Below are 24,624 nucleotides of genomic sequence, written 5' to 3'. Positions count from 1 at the left end.
GGGTGTCTAGTCCTTCAGTGAATCCAGGGCAGGAAGGCTTGTTGCAGAGGACGTGAGCTGCTGCCTGGTGCTGGCTGTGTGAGAGCACAGCACTGCTCTGCGGGGAGGTGCTGGGGATGCAAGGCTCTGCTCCAGGAAAGCTGTAGTTCGGTAGCATGGGAGGGAGAGATGCAGACATACTAGCAGCAACAGGAAAATGGGCTTCTTGCCTCTGCTAAAATCATTAGTTCTCAGTCATTAACAACTTGATTTCCTTTTCTTATTGGTATCAATCAGCTAATTTAAATTCACTGGTCCCTATTTCTAATTAAGGATGTTACAAAGGCATCTTTCCCATTTCTATCCCCCAAGTGAACATTTACTTTGAAAATCCCTAAAATATTTGCAAGATGACTCTGAGGGCAATTTCTTAGTGCTGCTGGCAGTGCCCAGGCCTGCCGATAGTGCGGGAGGGAGATCAGGGCTGACGTGAGGTTGGAAAGTGTCGTGCTGCAGGTGGAACAAGTGGGCTGCAGTGCCCACGTGGACAATAATAGATTGCACTTCTGCTGCTTTCATTGGTGCAGCTCAGAACACTTAATGAGCAGTAATTATGTTTCACAAAACCCTGGTGAGATAGGTAAGTATAATCACATGTTTGGCAGCTGGACAGATTGATCTATGCTGGTGTTACTCAGCCAAGGTAAGATGAGGTGCTAGTGGACAATTCAGAAAAAAAAAGTCACAATTCTTAACCCATTGTGAATTGTTTTACATGCTGAAAATACTGTTTGGTTTGCTAATTAATTGCAGAGGCACCCAGTTATCTGCTCCTACTACAATAAAAACAAGAAAGCTGCCTTATCGCCTGGCCTTACCATCACACTATCAGGTGATGCTTTCGTCTCAAGTCTGAGAGTGAAGGTTTTGGGCACAAACATCTTACTTAAACTATGACATTCAGCTTTGTCACTCCTATCGAGTTTTTTTGGGTCTCTGTGGTTTAATTTCTGCATTCCCATGTTCCATCTGCAAAATGCTTCCCCTCTCTCAGGCTTTTTGTGCATTGGCCCATTGGATGAGAAGATCGCTGAGGGTTTGTACTTTCTATCTCTCTGGGTGTTGCGGTGATAAAGAAATGACTTTCAAAGCGTTGCTTTCCCCCAGTTGCAGTTCAGATTGCATTAAGGGTTTGGATTCCTTAAGTCCTCAGCTGCTAAAATATTTTAAAAGCAATCAGTGGATTCTAAAGGACATTTCAGTCTCTGCAGGTACGGGGAAGAGGGGTGCATAGTTAACACAAACATAGCGAGCTTCCCGAGGGTACGTTAATAGCAGGCATGTGCGCTCGATTCTCCTGAGCACCCCTTTGGTTGCATCTGAAGTGATTCTTCCTTCCCTCAATCTGGCTCTGTCTTTCAATTAGAGACTGGGATTTGAAACAGAACAGAACATTAGACTTTAAAATACCAGCTGTGCTTTATTTTAAATGCTTTCTTCTTTCAAATACATACTTTGGGGACGTGCAGAGCCTGGTGTTTTCTCTGTCTCTCTGAGATGGTCCCCGTGGGTTACAGTTTTGAGTTTGTGATTACGGTAGGGTTTGTTTCTCTGGATTATGGTAAAATAACTTAAGAAGTGTTGATGATTCTAATATCAGGAAAGAAAGGTGACTTTTGTTTGTTTTAATTAGTAAAATCATAACTCAAAGGTTTGCATTGTATTGCCTAAGACGCATTTCTTTAAATGGGCTCCAAGAGGGTTCGTTTGTACCTGCCATCAGGAAAGCACTGCTCCTTACTGTCATTCTGTGTGTGTGTGCCTCTAACGTGCAGGGCAGGAGCGAATTGGCAAAGACTCCCACTATGAGCAGGAGGGGAAGGTGCAGTTCGTGATCGATGCCGTGTACGCCATGGCGCACGCTCTCCACCACATGAACAAGGACCTCTGTGCCGACTACCCGGGGGTCTGCCCCGAGATGGAGCACGCGGGAGGCAAAAAGCTGCTCAAGTACATTCGCAGCGTTAACTTCAACGGTGAGCTGAGAGTCTGCTTCCTCGGTAGCATATTGACCCATCTGTCTTTTTTTTTTTCATTTAATTTCACTTAGTATGTTTATTCATTCAGTTCAGATTAATACATTTTTTTTTTATAACTTTGCTAGAGTTTGTGCCAGAAGACTGTGTTTATTTAGTGTCTATTTGAAAACATGTTTTAGCCAAGGCAAATAGGCTACTACAGTGCAAAGACAGAAATTGTTGCCTTCCGAACCCTGTCATTTCCTGGGGGAGAAATAGCTAAGTAAATGCCTGAGTTTGTCTCTGTTACGCCTGTTTCTCTATATCGTTTCCTCTACTTGGAGAAAACCAACTGGCTGAAATTCTGGTACCCTGAGCCCAGCTTAGTTCCGTGCTCAGGAGAAGAGGGAGGACAGCTAAAGCACAGGTCCATTTGCAGAATTGGAACTATTATTTCGACAGAACAGTTACTCCAGCCTTCATTCCTCTAGTAAGTAGTATTTAGAGGAGATGAAACATCCCAGGAATGAGGATGGGGCAACTTCCTCTTTGTTTATCATTTATCCATCAACTCCCTCTTAGCTGGCAGTGATGGTTGCAATACCTGCCCTAAGTTTCATACAGCACAGTGGGCTTTCATTTATTTTTCTCTGCATTGCACTGTATGAACCAGGCATAAATATTAGCAAAATTTCTCTGCCTCTGTATGTTTTACTGTAACTTTATTAGCTTCATTAGCAAACACCTCCAATTAGAGGCACTATAGTAGATCACTTTCAGAGGCAGCATTACAAACCCTAATGTTATTTCCCCATCACAAACCTTGCTAATGTACATACCAGGAGCTCTGACTGCTCTGTCTTATTTCTGTGTAAGATAGAGATCTGAGATTTAACCAGAAGTTAGACCTCCAAATATATATGTAGAACGGATTTAGGAAAGCACTGAAAAAATATCCTTTTGAAATATGAGAGGGTAGCCAGGGGTGTCGCTGCGTTGGAAGAGTTTGTGAAAGCTTCAGGTCCTCATTGAACAGCATGCAGAGGTGTTTCTTGCCATAATCTAGTAATAAACATTTTTATTAATAAATTTAAAGCTCACACACAACCAACAGGACCTGAGAGACTTAACGGTATGCACACAGATGGTATTTCATGATCAAGTTTGGTCACTTGTGCCAAGGACATTTTTTCATTCCTGTATAAATAACCCTATGAAAAGCAAGGTGAATATCAGGAGATTGTAATTTCCTCCCTTGAAGCAGTGGTGTTAACTACAGCCAGGAGCAAATTTTGAGATGAATAATCTTAGAAGGCCTGAAGAGTTTCTACCTTCCTCGTTGTGGAAGTTTTTTTTTTTCTTTCCCTTAAAAAAACAAACAAACAAAAAAAGAACTTGTAAAGGACAAGCTTATAGACAAACTAATATGGAAGTACAGCATTTATGTAAAGCATCATGCCATGTCAGTTTTAGTGCTGGAGAACAGGTCATAGATCATGTTTAGAGAGTTCTTGCATGTACAGATGTTGAATAGCCATCTAGTTATTTTAACAGAGCAGAGAAATGATTTGAGAGACTGGGTGCCCAGCTAATTTCGCCTACTGTCTAGCTCCAAGAATTGGTTTATGCTGACTTTGTTTTCCTTACTTCTGTTTTTTTGGTCAGGATTTTAAAAGATGACTTTTTTTTCTCCGTTTCTGATTGATTTACATGGCCATATGGTGTTTTTCTTTGCTTTTATACGCGTAACTCACATCTAGCACAGGGACTTGAAATAGTCGTTTGCTTTTTTTCCATTGGAGGGAAGGAGAATGACAAAGTGAAAACAGTTTTAACACTTTTAAATCTCTCATGGCCATCTAGCCTTAGCCATTTCCAATGGGAAAAGAACCACTTCCTTTAAGGGTTGTTATCCAGGTGTGGAGTTTAGCTTTTTCTTGTCACGTTCAGAGTGCCTACTTGCTCGTGGGTTTGCACACCCGTGCTCAGTGTTCAGCTGCGAGCCTTTTGGGGCTGGTTCCTGTGACTGTGGAGAGAGGTTTTGTGGATCCTGCTGCTTTTCCGTGTCGTATAAAAGTAAATTCCCAGAGTTGCTGTGGATTGATTCAGCCATCCCAGTGGCACAGGATAAACAACCACCATACAACTCACCAGCCAGCCAGAAAAATGCAGAGGGATGCAGGAATAGAAGAAGCGATGAGAGAGGCTTTTGCAGGTCTGGGTGGTGCAGTGCTGTTTCAATGAAGCCTGGGAGCTCTGGGGACCCTGGTGCCCGCATGTTCCTCGGCTGTCATACTGCAGCTGGGCTACTGGGCTTGCTTCAGCTGTCTTCATTTTAGCCTTGCCCTTACCCTGCCCTTCTCTGGGTCACCAGTGCAGCCACTGAATTCCTCTTGTTGGGGACGGGGATGGAAAACATCATTTAGTCTGTGCTTAAAATCCTGTTTCTACTGGTCTTCTACCTAAATCTGCTTTAAAAACAGAGTAGAACAGTGGGAGTTTTGCCCAAATTGTGAGCCAGAGAGGAAAAAATGGAGCCCATTTTCAAGCATTGTGAGCCCATGAGCTCGAGATCCTCTTTACATGTAATAGATTTCTTTGTAACTGTGCAGCTGGAGCCACCCTGCCTGTACCTGCTTCTGGAGCCTTTTCCTTGCAAAGGTAATGACATTCATGCAGAAAGAGCTCAGGCAATCTTTAATGAAGAGACTGGATTTGTACTAGGAGCTCAGTATGAATTTTGATCTTGTCACATTATCTTGAGAACAAAAAGCCCCAAAATATGGAAAACTTAAAACCCCAAGTGCTCATGCAGTGAGATTCTGAAAATCTCACCGTGCAAAGTGGTGGCTGTATTTTTCCCCAGTGAAAAAGGTAAAGGCTTTGTTCGTGTGAGCCCTCTGGGTCCTTAAACTGCAGTCAGCGTGAACTGAATAATAAAGAAACACCTCAGCTTGTCACACCTGGCTAGCACCCCGTCCTCCTCCTGTTAATTCATTTCTCATCTTGCGGTGATTAAGAGATTGAATTCATACAAATGCAGTCAGATTGTGTGTTGTTTTTTTTTCAAATGCTTCCTGCAGGTGAATGGGTGTTATGTACTCTCCATCTGTGTAGTGCGAGGACAGATTATTTGTTGGGAACTGAAGATGAATTAAATTGTCACAGCCTCTGAATGAGCAAGAAGCTGCAGCCTGCAGGCTACTACTCAGTTTCTGAAGTGCTTGCTGGAGCTGTAACAAAATTCTTACAAATGTTAGCAGAAGGAAAATAAAAACAAGTCATCAACCATATATTACAATAATTATAAGATCAAGAAGTCAGATAATAAATAGGATCATTTTTGAAAATCCTTTCTTCTCTGCAATGAGGCTTTCCTACATATGTATTATTTTCCTGAGTGCACAAAGAAGTGGAGCTGCAAGGAGAGACTGAAACGCTGGAACAGTTTTTAACCAGGACAGAAGTGGTAGGGTCCCTGCAGAAAGAGCACCGAAACATGCACTGGAGCCCACACAAAGGTTAAAGAAGGCTTGCACTTACGAAGCAGATCCTTGGCTGGGAGTCCAATTACTCCAACTTCAAAGCTGGAAAATGGGAAGCCTCTGCTTGACTTCTGACCCGAGATTATCACAGTTCTTTGTGGTTCCGTAGCTAGTCGTCTTCCCTGCCGATCGCAGACTTTTCACAGCTTTTTTCCTGTATAATTTTAAAGCATAAATGGTGACAGACCTGAAAACAGCAACAGGCATTTCCTGCTGACTACCAAGTATCTGTGCATAAGGTCGGTGTCCCAGGGAGCTGAGCTGGGGAGGTGACCCAGCACCTGATGCTGGGTTGTGCTGGCTGCAGGCCTCCAGCACCCAAGCCCACCGCTGTTGTTAAACGCTGACATTTAAAATAGGCCCTAAAGGCTGTCTGCATGCAGCTGCACAAAGCGACAGCCAGCAGTAACCTACCCAGGGTTTTACTGCTTCCAGAGAGCACAGCGACAGCACGGTTCTGAGCGGCAGTTCGCGTTGCGGTCTCTCTTTAGACCTTCCCTGTGTAGAGCCCACTGTGACAGCACCCGTTCTCCGCCTTGGCCTTCAGCTTATTGACCCCTTGTCTGCTGCAATCTTCACCCGGGGTGCCCGCCGTGGGGGGCAGAGGCCGGAGCTGAGCCGCGCTGCCCGCGGGGCGGCCGGGAGGCGGCCGGGGACCTTCCGCGTGCCCGCGAGGGCGGCTGCAGGTGTGCTCTCGGCTGCTTCCCTTCAGCCCAACAAGGTCTGCGGGGCAGCAGTTTGTCCCAGCTCTGTGGGGTTGGTCGTGCCACGATGTGCAGCTGTGATCACTTCTTCGTGTCCAGGCTGGGTTTTTGTCAGAACAGGACTGAGAGGGGTAGCCGCAAATGGCTGTGGCGCATTTTGGGAGCGGCACTTGAGCTCCTAGACTTTGAATTGTACTTTCCTTTCTGTCAGTAATGGGAAAAAAAAAAAGGAAAGAAAAAAAAAAGCTTAACTAATAATATACAACCTTTTAAAAGCCATGATTAGCTAAATCCCATTTACCATTTGTGCTGACTTTCAGTATGAGCCAAGGAATTACAGCCATTCCTCCTTATTCATTCTAAGTGTTTTCACTGTAAATGTATTCTGGCTACATTAATCTGTAATGACAATTAAATATTGGCCTTGTGCTCATAAGGAACCTGTGAGGAGAGATTTCAGTGGAAGGTTTTCTGTACTAGTCTTTCAGCTGAATCTATATCTGATCTTGGAGGCTTGCAGGATAGGCAGGAAACAATCTACCAGGGCTGGAACAGAAACTATGCTAATTTACTCCTTCAAATCTTCTTTTGCTCACTGGAATTCAATGAAGAATGGGAATCATGAAGAAAACCATAATCTTAAAGTTCAGTGCTACTACAGGAGAGATTTTTCATTGCTTTAGGGGGAAAAAAAAGTTACACAGAGGGAGGAAGCTTTGAATATAGAGATACTGGAGCATTGTCATAATCTTCAATCTTGACACAATATTACTCTACCACCCTGAAACCTATTTTAATGCATCTCGAAATAAATGTCACCCCCAAAGTTTTCACCTAGAGAGCTGAGGAAGTGCAGCATTGACTTGAATTGTCATTTAGGAAAAGATTCACATCTAATGGCACAGTAATTAAAATGCAGCTGCCCTGGTGAGCGCTTGCCTGTCTTAGGACCAGGAACGGTTTGTGCCAGCACTGAGTGATCAGAGCTGGGGCTGGCTCTGCTCAGCACCCGGTGTGGAGGAAGGCTGGGGGGGATCCTTGCCTTGCTGCTTACCCTGCATTTCATCACGCACGTTAGTTACCTCGGTATGTGGCAGATAAAACTAATTCAGCATCATGATCCTGAACAGCTCCCGACCAAGACACTTTTCCGCCCGTGTCAGAGTCACAGAGCCTAAATAAGGGCACACGCAAGGAACGGCCTTCCTCTAGTTTGGTCTGTGCTTTTCCATCCCAACTGCGTGCTGATTACAGGGATGCTGATTATAAGAACATATTGTGGAGGAGGAAGCTATTTCTGGATGCCAGTCAAGATTCACTAGACCTGGGCTGACTTCTGACAGCAGTATCTCTCAGAAGCAGATGGAACGTTTTCTGGGGGGGGGGGGAAATCATTTAGAGGCTCCATTCACAGGCATGATTTTCACTAAAGAACTCCCTAAGGAAAGAGAGATGGGAAGGGAGGCTGGAGGGCAGGAAGAAAAGCCTTCCGATATTTCATGCTGTGTGCAAAGCTTGAGTGAAGTAAGGCTGATTTAGTTTTGCCTTGTTTTATTTTCAGTCAGCGGGTTTGGGCAGTGGTAATTAATCACCAGAAGAGGGCTAGGATTATTCCACCATGTCCAAAAGTATCTGGTCTAGGTGGTTGGGGTGATAGATAACCTTTGCCTGAAATACATTGCCATTCTGAAAGCTCTCAACCTTGACTAAATAAAATAGCTATTGTAAAGCTTTGGCTATTTTTTTTTTTTTGGTTGGATTTTGTCTCGTTTCCTTCCCCCAGGTAGTGCTGGCACTCCAGTGATGTTTAACAAAAATGGTGATGCACCAGGCCGCTACGACATCTTCCAGTACCACACCACCAACACCAGCACCCCAGGCTACCGCCTCGTTGGCCAGTGGACAGATGATCTCCAGCTCAACGTGAGTCCTTTCTGTTCTTTACTTGTCTGGTTTTTTGTTTGTTTGTTTGTTTTCTTTCAGGTACAGTCGCTAAATGGTCTTGTTTTATTTTTTTCCACCATGCAAAAATTAACTATCTTTACTATTTCTTTGCAGCTACATAGAACTTTATTTTTTGCATTGTGTCATCTTTTACTTTGTTCTGCCACCTTTTCTCTGCGCTGTGAATACCAAAGCTCCTCAGATGAATAGGGACATTAGGCAGTCATGCAACTTTTATTACTTCTGCATGTCCAGAGTCCCTAGTTGTCAACTTGGAAAATCAACCAGTAATGCCTTGCTGTTTGAAAACAGTGGACCTTCGTTTGTAGATGCTCTTCAGTTTTTCTAGTTTTAGGAAAGCTTAAACTAAATATTTTTTGGGGTGACTCACTTTTCCTGTGCTACTTTCAAGCAAAATATATCTGTATGAATGAGATGTATCTCTTGTAATGATGAGTAAAAAGAGGGGAAAAAAAAAAAAGCAAGGGTGTAAGAATAAGTGATCAAAGATTCAGTAGACACTTCAGTGTTGCCCAGAAGAAGAAACAAATATGACTGTTGGCTGAGGAAGCAGGAAACTCTTGTCAGCTCCATCCACACAAGGATGCTCTGTGACAGGCCTGTGGCCTAGGTCTGTGTAGATCTGGGTTCAGGCTTTCTGCCTGATTTTGTGCAAGTTACTTGAGCCTCAAACACACGATGTGCCAGTTTAACCATGTAGCTCTTTGACCCCTTGTAGTTTGATACTAAGGCACAAAGACAATACTTTCTGTTCAATTTCACTATTCTTCTGCAAATTGCTGAAAAAATGCCAATTCCTACCAAAGGGTTTTCCTATTTTGGTCCAAGCTTCCTCCTGGGGTTATAGCGGGTCCTTCTCCAGCTCTGGTCTGGCAGTGCCCATCCTGGGTGCGTTGTGGCTCCTTGCCGGCCCCACAGCTGGGTTTCCTTTGGGGAGCAGGTGCAGGGAAAGGGAAGGAAAGGCTGTGTGAGTGTGGTCTGGTCCTGGCACGTGGTCAGGAGGCAGCCAGGATCTACCCGGTGTGCAGTCCGTGGGCACAGCAGCTGTGTCTTGGGCTTCAGGTCTTTGTGCCTGAGCAAACACAGCACAACGCCCGCCGTGCTCACCGGCAAAACCTGGTAAGGGCAGCGGGTCTGAGCTGCCAGTTCCATTGTGCAGCTGGGGGCTGGTGAGGAGCTCAAAACACTCTGATGTGGAGCATGCCTGAATGCAGGACGCTTTCTACTTTCAAGGTTTTCATGTCTTCTGTTAAATTAAAGTTTGTTAAAGTAATTAGCGTGGATTACCAAGGGTCCAGCCTTGGAGACTAACCACAATATTGTGCTCTTCTTGAATTCTGGCTCACTTGGATTTGCTGTATGCTACTTCTGTGGGTTTCACATTTTGTTGCTCAATTTGAGGCAAACTTCTATATTAACTTATAATTTACAATTCTTTTAGTAAAAATATTAATAATTTATTAAATAAATCTTTATATAAACTACACATCCAGATTCATTAAAATTTAAAACTAAATTAATGGAGTTTGATTTGTATTCCTGTTGTTGTGCTAAATGTTTCCATAAAATGCTTGCTTTTCCTCACCCTCCTATCCCCATGGCTACAGTGTTATGTCAATAGTGGAGACTGGCTCAGTAACTTCCCTTCTACTCACTCACGGGTCCTAGTTTCTCACCAGAATCCACAGGGGATTAACACTGCTATGACAGTGCCTGTACATATTTTCTTACAATAATAAAGAAAACTGTGGAGTTTAGAGAAGTCAAGGATTCGCTAAAATAACCAAACAAAATAATAGCTACTATTAAATATGTCCCAGGATAAACTGCCAAAGGTTACGATTTGCCTTTAGTAATTGTTGTGGAGCTAACACTTCAGAATATTGTCCCAATTCTCATTTCTTTAATACCAACAGAAGAGAAACAAAGGACGTAATAATGTATGCCTTTATTTGTTACTCTGTAAAGTACTTAGAGGTTGCCCAATAGAAAGCTCTATAGAAATGCAAGAAGTTGGCTGACCAGCTGTGTTACCTGGCTGACTTCTATGAATGCGACTCGCGGTGCTTTGAGGTACCTGAAAAGGACCCACACACCCCTCCTGGAGGCACTGATGTGCCTGAAGGAGACAGAAATGGATCACTCCTCCAGGAGCTGGGCATTCTCGTGGGAAATTTGGTGGTATTGCTTCTCTTTCTCTATATAGAGTTAGCTCAGCAGGTCCCTGGTTTTTTTTATATTTTCGTGTCCAAACCTCTGCAACTGTCCTTAAACTGTAAAAACCCAAATATAGTAGAAAAAATCCCCGTGAAATTGTTGAATCTTGCTTTTCCAAGGTTTTGTCTTCTGCATACCCTACCACAGCAGCATTCTCTATCACGTTCCCTGTGACTCCTTCCCGTACTGTCTCCACAGTTCCTCTGCAGTGCCTGAACTCCCTCCCACACTCCTATATCATTTGCTGTGCAAGCAACAGCCTGTATTGTGGCTGTCTTTGAATTATACATATGCCAGCTGGTCGGCTGGCAGGCCAAACCGAAGGGGGAGAGGGAAGTTCAGTGCAGGTGGGTCTTTCTTCTAACCATCCACTGCAGATACATCCTTCAGAAACCTCTGCTTGTATCAAATACATTTCAAATTGGCCAGCAAGTTCTGCGAGTTCAAAAGTTATGAGAAAGGAAGTTAGTACAGACAGATGGCTGGGCAGACAGTATGCGCATATGTTCCGCTTCCTTCAAATTTTGCCTGGAAATTATAGCAAAATTTAGGAATTCCCAACAGTTGTGCAGAAAGCAAACTTAAGTAAAACTAATCCTGCTGTTAATAATTACAGTTAAAGATGTAGTTTACACAAGGGTATTGACCGGAAAGTAGACTGCTGTCGGATTTGAACAAGCAGACGTACTGGGTCAGGCTCTTGCATTGAAATGAGTGGCAGATTTCCATTTGACAAAAAAAGCCAGTTTGGGCCCTTTTGTTCCACCTTTACCACTCTTTCCTTTTTCCTACTGACGAGCTTTTGGGGGTCATTAAAGGCCAAGGTTGCTCAAAGTGTGCAGTTTGTGGAGTGGCTCGGTGCGGGTATTGCTGTGCCAGCACCATGAGCCGGCTGGAGAGACCATCCCGCAGAGCTTGGGCTCCTGCGCAGGAGTGATCTCTGGCTCCGTGATCTAGGGCCGAGTGAGCTGTTGGGGCACCGAGGCCATGCACGAAGGACTGAAGGTCTTGGCTGAATGTTCTCCGTGCGGGAAGTGCTCTCGGCTCTGGCGTGTGGCAGGCACCCAGCTGAGCTGTGCTGCTGCTCCTGTGCTGTCCTTCTGCAGCCTGGGGCCCGGCGGCGGGCAGGAGGCTCTGCTTCACCTCCACACTTGTCCTGGTGAGCGGGGAAATGCTTACAGGAGACCTGTTTATCTGTCATTAGAGAGGGATGTCTTCCTAGAGCAGCTAACATTTTCTTCCATTTCTTCTAATTAACGCTGTACTCCTCGGCTATTAGTGTTTGCATAGGCTGCATCGTGTTGTTTTAATTGCATTGACATCTCCAGCTTGTCGGGTGTGCTCTTCCAGCTCAGCGCTATGGCTCGTAAAGGTGCCACTGGGTGCCTGGGTGCTGATCAGAGGCTGCAGCACATTTTCAGGATGACTGAGGAAGGCTCATCCTTGAATGATAAAGAGCAATGGTGGAAAACGTTGTCCTTACCACTGCTACTGTGTTAAAGGGGATTCAAGTAGCTTTAACCTGAAATATGCTTCTCTTGCAGAGCATCAGACGAGGCTGACTGTTAGCTCCAGATGAAATTAAAATGTCTCTAATTTGTTTGCAAATAGAAACAAAAACATATTAAAGATGCCTAAACACTGTGTGCAGAGCTGAACAAAAAAAAAATCGGTATTGTTTTAGAGATGTGCCCCTGAATTGTAAATTGTTCAGTAACATTAAGCAGTGTACAGCTTGAAACGTGACTGCCACTTAAATAGAGGCTTTTGTGTGCAGAGTCAGGAAGGCTGGCTGCTTGGCAATTCCTAGCTCTTTTTATAATTTCCTCCAGCAATAAGTGATACATTACTGCAATCTTTCTAAACAAGTGCTTAGAAGATTAATAGTATTGATAATTATCAATATGGTTCCATAAACATGTACATTACACAGATCTAACTCCTTATAAATCCTGGCTCGTGTTATATAGTGCAAAGGAAATCACTCCGTGCTTATTAATAACTCCCTCCTCCGTGGGGAAATAGCTGTGCTAGGTTATTTTCTTCACTGTAGGTTCAGGCCAGTATTTTAGAGAAACAGAAAGACAGGGAAAAAAAAAACAGTCTTGTTTTAAAAAAAGTCACATCCGTGTACCTCAGTGTCTCTGGTCTCAGAGCAAACAGGGTGCTTCAAGCTCAATGGTCAGCTTTCACCCTACAGCGAGAGAAGCCAGGGAGGGAACAGGGAGCTGTCTCTGGCCTAACGGGAGGATTGCAAAGCAAGCAACTGGCAAAGATGATGCGATTTCTACACTGTGATTCTTTTTTCCCCACAAATAGAAATATATTAAGTAACTTCATAATCATCTGTGCGATTTATGCAGATCCTACACACTTCACCACCTATTGAAGCTACTTGTGCTCAGACTAATCTGAAAACATCTCTGTTACAGAATTTGAAAATAAACGTTATGAATAGCAAGCTAATGAAAAGAGTAATTAAATGTCTAACCTTCTGCTGAGAGACCTATATGTACCTGATATTTTTGGTAAAATATCCAGAACAGCAATTGGATCCAAGCAGCTATTCAGTGAAGCTTGATGCTCAGCAATATTCTGCCAACAGATGGCATTTTTCTAAAATAATGCGTTGAAATTTCTGTTCATTGTTTTCTGTGTTTTGTTTTTGCTTGCGGTAGAACATGTTCAGAGCAGATGTATTTTGCAGAATATTTTACAGCAAAAGATGTGTCTTTCTGTAGCATATGCAAATTTCAGTTGTTTGGAAGCCTGGGATTTCACCAGTTTCTGGTGGAAGGGGAGCAAAAGGGCACATATCTGGCCAGTTAGAAGTTTTTGGTTCAAATAGCAAGGGATGGGAGTTCCACCACCAGTGATTTAGGTTAGTTTTGAGGATTTTCATACATTTTTAAAAGAATGTATTTGACCTGTTTTTTAAAGTAGTTTATCTGAAATTTAAAAATAGAAATATGACCTCTCCCAACCTAGGAAACTTTAGCTTAATTTCACCTTAGTAAATTTGTGTGCAACTGAAAGCACAGTTATGATAGCATTATCAGTACTGGCTCCTGCATGCATGTAATGCATAATTGCAAAACCTATTTGCAAACATATGAAGAGTGTTTATATGCCTTTATGTGTGTATATGCAGGTGGATGGATATGCATGCACAGACCTTTGTCATATAGAATCCATAAGGTTTCTGTTGGTTTGCGACATGCGAGTGAGCTTAAAATCATGCTTTAGAGATTACAAGATGGATAAAAATTGGTATCAATTTCCTTTCTCATTTCAGCTATTGTCACATAAACTGGCCCTTGTAGTGTCATTTCCCATTCCTGTTACAGACGGTAATGAGTAGCTGGTACAAAGATGATGCATCTATATTACAGCCTGGAGACCGAAATCTTGTGAGATGATGGGTTGACAGGAGAGAGACATTATTCAGGTGTCAGACAGTCTCATTACACAAATTCAGCAAATGAGGTCAGGGTGCTATTGAAAATTAAGATTTTAAGTATGATTCCTATGTTTTCTTTTCATATGTCACTGCAGAACCTTAAAGCTTTCAGCTGAGGCAGACACTTCTTGAAAATTACCACAATTTACATTTTTAATGAAATTGTCTAAAGCTTTAGATTTAATTAACTGTACGTTATAGTATGTTGACATATATGGAGATGTGATTGTATCCAGAAATAACTGGCTTCCTAATAGCTGAAAAAATACGAATTATTTCAGTGACCAATGCCTCATTATGTTTTCAGGAAGTAACTTCATCTGGGCTGTTCTTCCTTATGGCAGCATTATTCAGTCTGTGCCATTCCTGGTGAACTGAAACTGCCCTTAGCTCTGATCCTGAACTGGGGCTGTGTTCCCTAACACCTAAATGCAAGGCGTTCTGTATTTTCTCAAGGCATACTTTGGAAATATGGTATCTACAAATAGTTTTATGGTATATTTAAAAATAAATAATAATAATAATAATCTTCTTCCGCCATTTAGACCTCATTTAGATGAGGTAAACCTACCTGAAGCTCTCCTCCCCATTGGCATTTCTGTTCTGCTTTCCTGACCCTGGTCCTGTTTCTCCCTCTGCTTTTTAGCATTGCATCACACAGCTAGTGCATAAAACCTGGCAGTAGCCTCACTTGTGGGGCCACAGGTGCCTGGCTTTATGGGAATTAATTCACAGAGTAAGCACTGCTAAAGGCAAAGTCATCCCAGAAAGATCTGCAGCCTGTTTTCAAAATTCCTTGCTGCAGCTGGGCTTTGTGAGCTCAGCCTTCATTGCACCTTCAGCCAAATGGGGTGTGATCCGGTCAGAAATGCAAAGGTGAGTAACTATATCGGCGTGTTACTAAAATACATCCTAATTACATATTTTGGTGAGAGAGTTCACCATGCCCGACATGTCAATAGCTATAATGTACATACTAATGATAAATGTTGTTTATTTTGTACTGTTATTAAATCCCGTGATCTTTCATTGCTCATGTCAGCCATGACCGGCACGAACACCTTTAATTATCTTAACTCACGGAATTAATTTTCTCTCAGCCAACTGGAAGGGAATTTTTCAAGCCACTGGCCCGCTGAATGGCCATATGCTTATTCCTCAGTCCTCAATGGTTTCAGATCAGGTGCCTGAAATGTGCAGGAGCCAGCAGCGGGCCCGAGTCCTGCCAGCCCTGCTCTGGGGCCGTGGCCGCAGCGCGGCTCGGTGCGCTCGCCGGGGAGGAACCGAGGGCCGCAGGACGGGCCTCGCTACAGGCCGCAGTGCCACAGGTGGCTTTGATGCGTTAGAAACTGCTGCTGTAAATAACTTTTATCCAGATGAGGGCAAAACCTGAAAACATGTGCTAGGAGCTATGTGAATCGAGCAGCGTTTATTCTGTATGACAAAAGAGAGCTAAGCGATTTGTTGCAGGTTGTCGGTAAGGGCAGATAATCACATTTATACCTGCGCATTCTTTAAAAAAAAAATCACTGCGTGTTGTAATCCAGAGAATCTCACGGGTGTGTCCCCCGGGTTTCCATTATACACCTGTGCCAAAGTAAGCCAGAAAATCTGGGGAGCAGTGTGATGCTGACAATGCTGAAGTCCACGCGCATGCGGTAGGAAGCAGAGGGCTGGGTCCCGCTCGTATCAGGAAGCAGCCTGAGCGTGTGCCGCTGCCGCCCCCCAGCAGTCCTGTGCAGCTGCCCTGCAGCGAGAGCTCATGTGAAGGGAATCTGAAACCCTGCCAGGGCATCATTTTTTGGTCCGGAGAAAACAGAGAGAATTCGAGCTTTAGAAGGCTTTGATGGGGTTGGCATGAGCAGTGTAATGGAACGAATACCTGCACGTGATGGTCACCTCCGCCTGCAGAACTAGAGAATAACCCCCACGTGAGGAGGTTCTGGCCAGTGAGGACCCTTTCCTGGTTGTTACTTGACATACTTGAATGAAAATCACAAGAAAAATATTTTAAATTAAAGGTTATTCAGTGATTTGAGCTTTCTTTGAGATTTTTGCTGTATAAAAATAGGAAGGCAATAGTTAAATCTTAACATCTCACTCTGAAAACTAACTCAGACTTGGAATTAAAGGTGTGAAATGTCATTTCTTCTTTGTTACTGACCCATTTTGCCTAGGTTGTAATGTATACCGCGTGAGCTGTGCTACCTTCAGGCAAAGCAAAGTGTATTAAGCTGTATCAGCTTCTGGCGACACTGAGCATCAGTGTAATTTTCCTCCAGGTCTAAGAATGTCAGAAGGTAAAATGCTTATAAGGATATAAATGCTAAGAGAAACCAGGCTGAGAGAATATCTAAGATATAGCACATATCTTTTCAAAGATCGAGGGATAATAATAATAACAATAAGGAGCTCATAAAAGCTGTAATGGAAAAAAAATGTATGTGTATCAGACAACTCTTTGACTTCAGAATTTGCCCCATCTTGTGGGGTTCTCTTAAATGTACAGGAGCCTGTAGGCAGTCAGACTTGCTCTGAGAGCGAGTAAGGTGAGAAAAAGAAGGTCAAAAAATAAATAACTTGTATTTTTAAAATAGGTGATGTTTTTCCTCCTGCACATCACTTCTTAAATCCTTTTTTCCAAGTCTTCTGTATTTTTTCCAGCAAAGATGTTCAAGAGCAAATACTTTGCTGGGGTTTCTGTGGATAATTATGAGGTTTGTTTGCTTTTGGCAGTAGTGATAATACCAGTTGGTGTGCTATCAGGGGCTTAATATTCTTTTCTAATACCTGAAAATGGAAAGATGCTTTCAGTGACAGACGTGTTCCGTTGCATTCGGAGAACGTCATCCAGGCGTGTAGAGGCAAACCCAGTGTCAGTGCTGCAAAGGTGCTGTGCTGCTCCCCAGGCAGCTCTGCAGCTGCTGCTCTGAGCAGGAGGCCAGGCACCTCGAGCTGTCCAACAGCCAGTGAGCACTTGATACTTTGCAAATACCTGCCAGGTAATCAAGTTTTCTTCTTAGATCTGTTGTGAACTCGTGGGATTTGAACTGGGTGAAAAGAGTCCTCTCGGAGGGCTGCGCGCTCAGCTCTTCGGGAGAAAGCACCCGGAGAGGTGCGGATGATGGTGCAGCCTAATGCAAAGGGCAGCAGGGTTTTACTGGTTGCCTGGGTCGCAGTGAAGGCGTGCTCTTTGTATGCAGAACCTGGAAGGAGGAGTATTACGCAGGGTTACAGGCATTAGTCTCAGCTTTGACTTTGTAGGTTTGGCAGATCCTCAGCAGGTGAGGACTGGCATTCTCGAGTGACATCCTGGAAACTGGCTGTTTTGTCTCCATGTTTATTTACTGGGTTTGCGCTTAGAATATTTTAGGGTATTGTATTAACAGATATGAGAACAATTGGCTTAATGCTGTTTTGTAGCCTTAGAACACAATCCAGCTGTGTTCTGTAAAATGAAATTTTAAAACCATACAGATGCACGTGCCAAGGATAGCAGAATGTAATTACGATGATTGCATAATATTGCACTTGTTTTATTTAGAGGGGAGTAAGAAATTCTGTAAAGGGTTTTAGAAAGCTCTGCCCACACCAGGACCATGTGAACAGTCCTTAGAGTTTCCAACAATTAAGCAAATTATAAAGGTTCCCAAAGGAGTTCATGCATTGAGTAGGTCAAAAATAATCATTTTTAAAATGTCCCTGAATACTGACTTACACAGAAAATTGATGTGGTTTGCGGCAAGACTATAACATTGGATATATAGCGTGCATTTTAATGTCTCTCAGGCTAATTGTTTGCGTGGTAGGCAATAATGGCCCCAAATAAAGAGCTGAGAAGAGTCTTTAGCCTGCACTTTAAAAAGGCTTTCCCTCAAATTATATTTGCTTTGTTTTCACTGTTTGTTTGTTTGTTTCTTCTTCCACTCATCTGAAAATGTACTTTTAATATGAAAACGTTACATTAAATGATTCCCATGAAACAAGCTTGTTTACTTGTTAATTGCACCTTTTAATGGCATGGAGGATGTGTATTTGACCATTAAATGTAGCATCTGAGCATCCAGCTCCCAATGGTAGCTAGAAATTGTGCCTATAATTAGATATTCCGTTCCATTCTTGCACTGCCTGTCATTTAGACAGGCTGGTGAAATACGTAGTATGGAATTCCATCTCCCTTGGCAAAAGCAGAGCTTTGAGTCCCTTTTTCTTTCAGAAATACAACTGGAAAAGGCAGTACAGGCTGTTCTCCTGGGTTTGGAATGCCTCTGTGACTGTAATGCCTTCCGTGCTGCTGGGAAGGAGTGGGGAGGAAGAGTCCCTGCGCTGGAAAGGACGTGATCCAGCGGCAGTTAAATATTTCGGGTGCTTAGCTGGAAGGCATAAGTGATTGCTTCCAGTCACCTTTTTTTTTTTTATTTTTTTTTTCCCCAGAGAGGTGAAAGAAGATGGTGGGAGGGGAAAAGGCAATTTATTGCTTTACTGCCAATTTAGTACTCTGAAATGTGACGAGGCACAAAATTCCTAAGTTTGGCTTGATTAATGTAGGAAATGAAGCTCTGAATTTATTTGCAGAATTTTAGTGGAATTTATTTGCAGAATTTTAATGGAACTGCAGGAAGACACAAATATTATCGATGCAATTGGAAGGCCTGTATTTTTCCACGCCCAGACCAAACCAGCATCCCGTGTAGCTTTCAAAGCGGTAGCACGCCAGGTGCCAGCAGTCACCAATCTCCCGCTCAGTGCCTGCCTGTCACCAGCCACCTCATTTTCCTCTTCCTTCCCCAGCCCTGTTTCAGCAAGCTGTGACTGCAGCCTTAATGGAAGAGTTGCCCCAGGCAAAGCTTAATTAAAGTCCCATCAGCCAGCCCTAATTTTCTGTGTACCAGTTACAGTGGTTGGGACTGATTGACTGAATATAACCTGAGCAAGATAATTTAATAGTATTACTAATGCTGCAGCAATCCAACCAGGGCCTAAAGGTGCTGAGCTTCACTCAGAATTTTGTGCGTCTTTCATCTTGTTTCCCCAGCCCCTGTGTCATTATGCCATGCACACTAGCCATGATGAGAAAATTACTGTGCCATTGATGCTGATTCTTTAAAAAAAGGAAGACCAGGACCAAATAATTTGACTAGCAAATACTGGTCTTTGAATCAGCTTGGGAATTAGTAGGATAAATAAACTAAAGCATTTTGAGTTGGCAGGCACTTCAAGATAAATGCTATCCAAATCACACACACGCCATTTGGTACATCTCTAGTTATTACCCTTTCCCTTTTGAAAGTAATATATCAGATTTGGCAGCTGCATTTCTTTTTCAGAACTGTAAATAACAGAAAAAGAAGTTATTAGCTCATAAGCAGAGATAAATAAACATCAAGGGATAATCCTTTTCTCAAAACCTGGGTAAGGTCAACTCTTGGCTCTACCATGAAAAATAACTCAGAAAAGGAGTCTTGGGAAAAAAGTCAGAATTCCTGGATTTGTTTCTGGATGCCACTGTCACCCAGTCTTGTTATTTAGGACTTAAACTTGCAAATTGCTGAGTGTTATGAAAGTGTTAGAAACGAACATTTGATTTCAGCTGTTCACTTAAATATCTGAGCAATTACTTTGACCCAATATCAATCTATTTTTTAGGTGCTTTGGTAGTTTGGATCGAGGGATTCTTATAATCCTGCACGATGAATCCCTTTAGTCTTGATTTCTAGGACAGGCACAGAGCAAGTACAAAACTTCAAATACGCAGGGAAGGTCTGTTAGAGTCCTTGGGCACGTACTGAAACTGTGTGCCTTGGCTTTCATCTCACTCTGCCGCGGCTTCATTATACCAGATGCAGAACTTCCTTCGTCCTACTTAGCACGTACTGCTGCATTCGTGTGCCACTGTGAGATCTTCGGGTGGAAAACAGTGCGGGAGTCGGATGGACCATTTTAGCTGTCGTTGTCAAGAGTCATGCGTAAGGTAGCCTTATCTAATTATTTATTGCAAACCTCATGACTTTTAAGTTTCTTATTTTCATTCTAGCTGCAACATGGGTATATTTGAAATTAGATCCTTGCGAACGTGTCCAACCATCCTAACAAGCAGAAGAAAGCAAAAGTCTGTGATTGAAGGGAACTTTGCCGAGGCGCTTTCCAACAGAACTGTAAAATATTGAACAGCTTCTCTTACATGAGTATGTAACTGGGCCACCTCGCTTTGAAATGAAATCTTGCATCTTTCCCTTCTCTGCTTCGTGCCGTGGCGTGTACGACTGTTGTGACCCGGGTTCAGCGTGGTGTGTGCAGGACGGCTGCGCCCAGCGCGGTTGCTGCCCGCCCGCAGCCGCGGGGGCCGTGCGGGTGCCGCAGTCTGCGCTCGCCTCCATCACGGGTGCCAGGCCTCGTCTTCAGCTGTGCTCTGTCTAAGGCCGTGACACTAAAGGACAAACTAGCTTATGCCAAAGGGCATAAAATACGTAAAGTAGTCCAGGCGGCTGTGCTTGTAACCTGCTTTCGTTGTCCCAGTCAGGAGCCAGACAAGCTGTAAATTGCTCCTTTAATTAAGCAGCATTTTATCTCCTTATATATGGCCACAGGAACATCAGGAGTTGGCAAAAGTGCAGGTTGTGAGCAGTGGGACAACTGGGAGGTTTTTCAGGCTGAAATCTGTCGTTTGTGAGTTCTGCCAGTGAGACCTGCTCTGCGCAGTGCCGCTCCCCACGTGGGAGCTGTTATTTTCTGCATCTGAAGTATTGAAGTGAGCTTAGCCTATTTCGTGAAATATGGAAGAAGACTGTTAGACTTGGTTATGTTTTGAAAAATTTGACAATGAAATATTCTGGAGGTGAAACTTTAGGTATAACACAGCGGGCATCAACATGGATCCCCCCAAAACGCCCCGTCATTCCGAGCCCCGGGCTGGGGGCTGAGTACAGAAACTAATTGTAAGCCACTTCGGGATGAAAAATTCTCTTAGATTACTTCTACTTTCAGAAGATAGAGTTGCTCTAAGCTATACTTAAATAGATAAGCACTGTGTATTTTAAATGTACATTTGGAAGAATATGTTCTTTTTTAATTAAAAAAATGCAGGGACTGCGGGATGAATACTGAAGATGCATGGTCCTTCCCCTTCCATTACTGAGGAGACAACACAAAGCCGTAGTCAGATGTAAAACCATTAAAATAATTAATTTTCAGTTTTATTGTGTGTCAACAGGAATGTATGATAATGAGTGTTATTGCAAAAATTGTAGATTAAGCATTTTTCTCTAAATCAGTGTTGTGCTAAAAATGTCCTTGGTTTAATGTAGAACAAATAGCCTTTGGAGCTCATTAAAGAAGTTATTACAAGTGCTCAGTGGAACTGGTATCTGCTGCTCTCAAAGCAGGTGAGGTCGGTGGAAAATGATGACAAATATTAAGCTAAACAAACAGTACGAGCAGAAAGGGAAGGAGGAAAATAAATCAGTCACGTAGGTTGAGATCTGCTTATGAGACCACCAAAAAGGTGCTACAGAGTGGAAACAAAAATGACGTTTTTAGTAGAAACTTAAATTAAAAGTAGTTGAACGTGTCAAATAAAATGCGATGCAGGTGCCATGCAGATTTTTATGCTGCACCCAAATACCAGGGGAGCAGCCATCGCTGAGGGGCAGGGGCCAGCCTGCACATCAGCCCGGGTGCCGAAGGCCATCCCTGACTTGTGCTGACACCACGAAATTGCCAGGCTTGTGGCTGCAGGACTGTGAGCAGCAATGAGCTTCCCTTACCTGCGATCTGAAGGCTGCAATTTGCTCGTCGTGTGCTTCCCGACGGACGCGGCCGCGTCTCTTCCCGCAGCAGCCGCCGGAACAGAGGGCAGTGGTGGGAGAGACCGGAGCAGAAAACAGGCGAGGACTTCTGACTCCCGGTTAAGCAGAGAACAGATTGGAGGGGTTTAGGACGAGTATTTCAGCGGGACAGGAAAGCTTGGGTGCTGTCGCTGTTCCTTTGTGCCCTTTTGGGAACCCAGCTGCCATGGCTGGCACAGCTCACATCTCCCGGGGGCAGGGGATGGAGGAGGAAGCCCCTGCGCCGGGGTGGGAACCTGCTGCTCGCGGAGTCATCAGGCCTTTCTGTCAGCCCCGGGTGGGAGTAGAGTTAATGGGAAAAGTTACAGTATTGGGTAAAACACCGCATTTGCCTTGTCTGAGCAAGTATTGGAGTAGGTTCCTGTCTTTCTCTGGTAGTTTGGCTTATCACTGCAGTTATCTGTTTAAGGGATTTTAGTTGATATTTTGCAGGAGGCTTTGTTGACTGTGTGTTATTGACATATTCTTAGCTTAAAACTGTTATCATGTTAAAGCCCTGGATTGCAAAACTAATTACAAGACATTAATAGCTAAGCTCTAAGAGCTAAGTCATGCAAATATTGCTATCTGGGAAGTTGAATATACAGAAACTGTTTGAACTGCTGACTTAGTGGCTGGAGCCTGAAAGCAATCTGCGAGGCAGCAATAAATCGGGGCGCAGTGCTCCACAGCTGGTTTCTGGTAGGGCTGGGAAATTAACGGCACGATTGGTACAAATGTCCTGTTGGGGAACGGGGCTCTTTTTCCTGAGCAGGTTAATTATCAGTAATGTAATTATTTTTGTACTGATTTTTATTTTAATCAAACATTGCATGAAACAATTTAGTTCAGAACAAATAGCTTATTACAGAAATGTTTGTGGTGGTGAGAAAAGAAGCGACGATGTTTAAATTACACGCAGATATCGAGTTACTTTATTCATTAAAATGAACAATTACGTTGGGCCTTATGAGACAGACTAAGCATTTCTTGTTAATGTGATTCTGTAGCGAGCATGCTGAGAATTAATCTGGGGAACAGATCCCACCCGCCCAGCTCGAGGTGTGTGGACGGGGGGCGCGCCGGAGGCTCAGCCCCACGTGCCCGCTGCCTGCTCCGGTTCTCGCTGCTGCGCTCCGGGGAGCTGAGGGGCAGCTGCTCGCACTGCAAGGGCCCAGAGCAATTTGCAGCCTTGTTTGTGGAAATTGGCATCTAGAAATGAACCCAGCATATAAAATAAGTAGGAGTGTGCAGCCTTCAGGAGGCAGTAAGCGGCTGGGCAGGTTGGTGCTGGGGGCACGTCCAGCATCCCTGCAGGACGGGGCCAGCCCTGGAGGCAGGAGAGGTGGCAGGGGAAAACGCAGCGTAACGCCATCACGTAGTGGGTCTCGTGGACCCACGTATCGTGGAGTGGTGCCAAGTTCTTTTGAATGTCCTGCAATGAATGATATTTTTTCCATTTATCAGATCACTTCATCAGTGGATGAACTATAATAGCATCAGTCTGCACATTATACTGCTGGAGATGGGCTACTTAACATGATGAGAAGTGGATAATGGGTGGATATGTGATTTTTTTCAAGAAATTAGACATACATGTGTCCACAGCACCTAATGCAGTCTGGGTTTTGAGTCCTTCCCGGACTTGGCAGAATTGTAATGGAGGAGTTTGTTGTGTCCCGCAGCACCGATTTGGTCAAGTGCTAAGTTCAAGGTGCAAAACTGCTGGATAGCTGTGAGCACAGCGTGTCCAGCTACATCCGTAAGTGGTGTTAGTCTGGAAAAAAAGTAAATCCCCTAATCCTCTCTGTGCCATTTCTATGTATTACTGAAATGGAAGTTTGTACATAAAAAAGCCACATTTGTATTCATTGCAAGAGTACTTTCTCATGATTTATTAAATTGTTTACTTACAGCTTTCTAAATGATAAGATTAGCATTTTCAGATAATTACTTTTTGGTTATGGGATAAGTGTTTATTTTATTTACTTATAAATCTTATATTTCTATAAGTACTTAGCACTCTTCCTCCGTGAATCTTGGAAAATTGTAGGTCTTTGTTATAAACATAACTGACAATACCTCCAGCTTGTAGATGTGGAACTGAAAGAAAAATGGAGCAAGGACATGATCAAGTACCTTGCCCAAGCTGCTCAAAAGCCAAGTGTTTGCTTTCACATGAACGGCCTTAAAATGCTGACTTTTATCTGAACCTAACAGCAGTGAATCCCATGGTTTGCTACAATTAGATTATATTGAGTTAAATGATCTGCTATTTGGGTTTTGTAGAATGTCCTCTTACAGTTTTGTGGGCAAAAATCATCTGTAGTATTTCAGCAGGATTCTGTGGTCCTGATACTGAAACCCTGAACTCAGCAAAATCTTGAAGTAAGCAGTTTCCAACTCACAGTGACAAAAATATTGGAAAAATGCCATTAAATAGAAGCAGGCTTAGATTAAGTAAATGGAAGAAGTGGCTGAATATAACAATTTTTTGCCACAATAGAAGTCTTTTCTAGATTCAGGTTTCAAAAGCTTATTTCAAGGAAGCTGCAGAAAAAAGGCAACAGAAAAATGTGCATCAGGCACAATTATTAGCTCCTAAGGCAGCCAAATACGCAGCTGAATATTCTGTTGCTTTTGTTTGCATTTCTGAAGGCAGTTATAAAACAATAATTTATTTCAAAGACAAAAAAATATTTCAAAAATATTCTTTCCTTTGTGGGGAAAGCGTCTCTAGTTTGATTTGGATTCTCATCTCGCAGCGCCAGGCCTCGGTGACAGGTGGCCTATCTAACAGGCAGTTTTCATTATTAATTTTTTAGCTAGAAGCAGCAGAACACCACGAGTCTTTCTGAGGCCAGCAATATAGAGTTATCACGGTGTGGTCCCATCAGACCAGAAAAAAGCCTT

General features: G+C 43.4%; 1 protein-coding gene across 17 annotated transcripts in view; it reads left to right on the top strand.

Annotated features, from left to right (window-relative positions):
- GRM7 (glutamate metabotropic receptor 7) overlaps positions 1–24,624 on the top strand; it is a 271,411-nt gene that overhangs the window by 181,122 nt on the left and 65,665 nt on the right. For 14 of the 17 annotated variants that reach the window (XR_013955340.1, XM_080605575.1, XM_080605587.1 and 11 more), the window contains exons 6-7: positions 1,815–2,015; positions 8,030–8,169. Coding sequence is in view for 14 of the 17 variants with exons in the window: in XM_080605575.1 (XP_080461701.1) it covers positions 1,815–2,015; positions 8,030–8,169 (341 nt within the window). In the remaining 3 variants the exon portion in view is untranslated. Of the gene's footprint in view, positions 1–1,814; positions 2,016–5,080; positions 6,228–8,029; positions 8,170–24,624 lie in introns of those variants that run through there. The other 3 variants (XR_013955341.1, XR_013955342.1, XM_080605581.1) reach the window with 2 other exon arrangements.

Source organism: Anser brachyrhynchus (assembly GCF_964034855.1).
Source record: "Anser brachyrhynchus genome assembly, chromosome: 10".
Lineage (NCBI taxonomy): Eukaryota > Metazoa > Chordata > Aves > Anseriformes > Anatidae > Anser > Anser brachyrhynchus.
The sequence above is the reverse complement of the archived record's forward strand: the minus strand, read 5'-3'. Positions and strand labels throughout refer to the sequence as shown.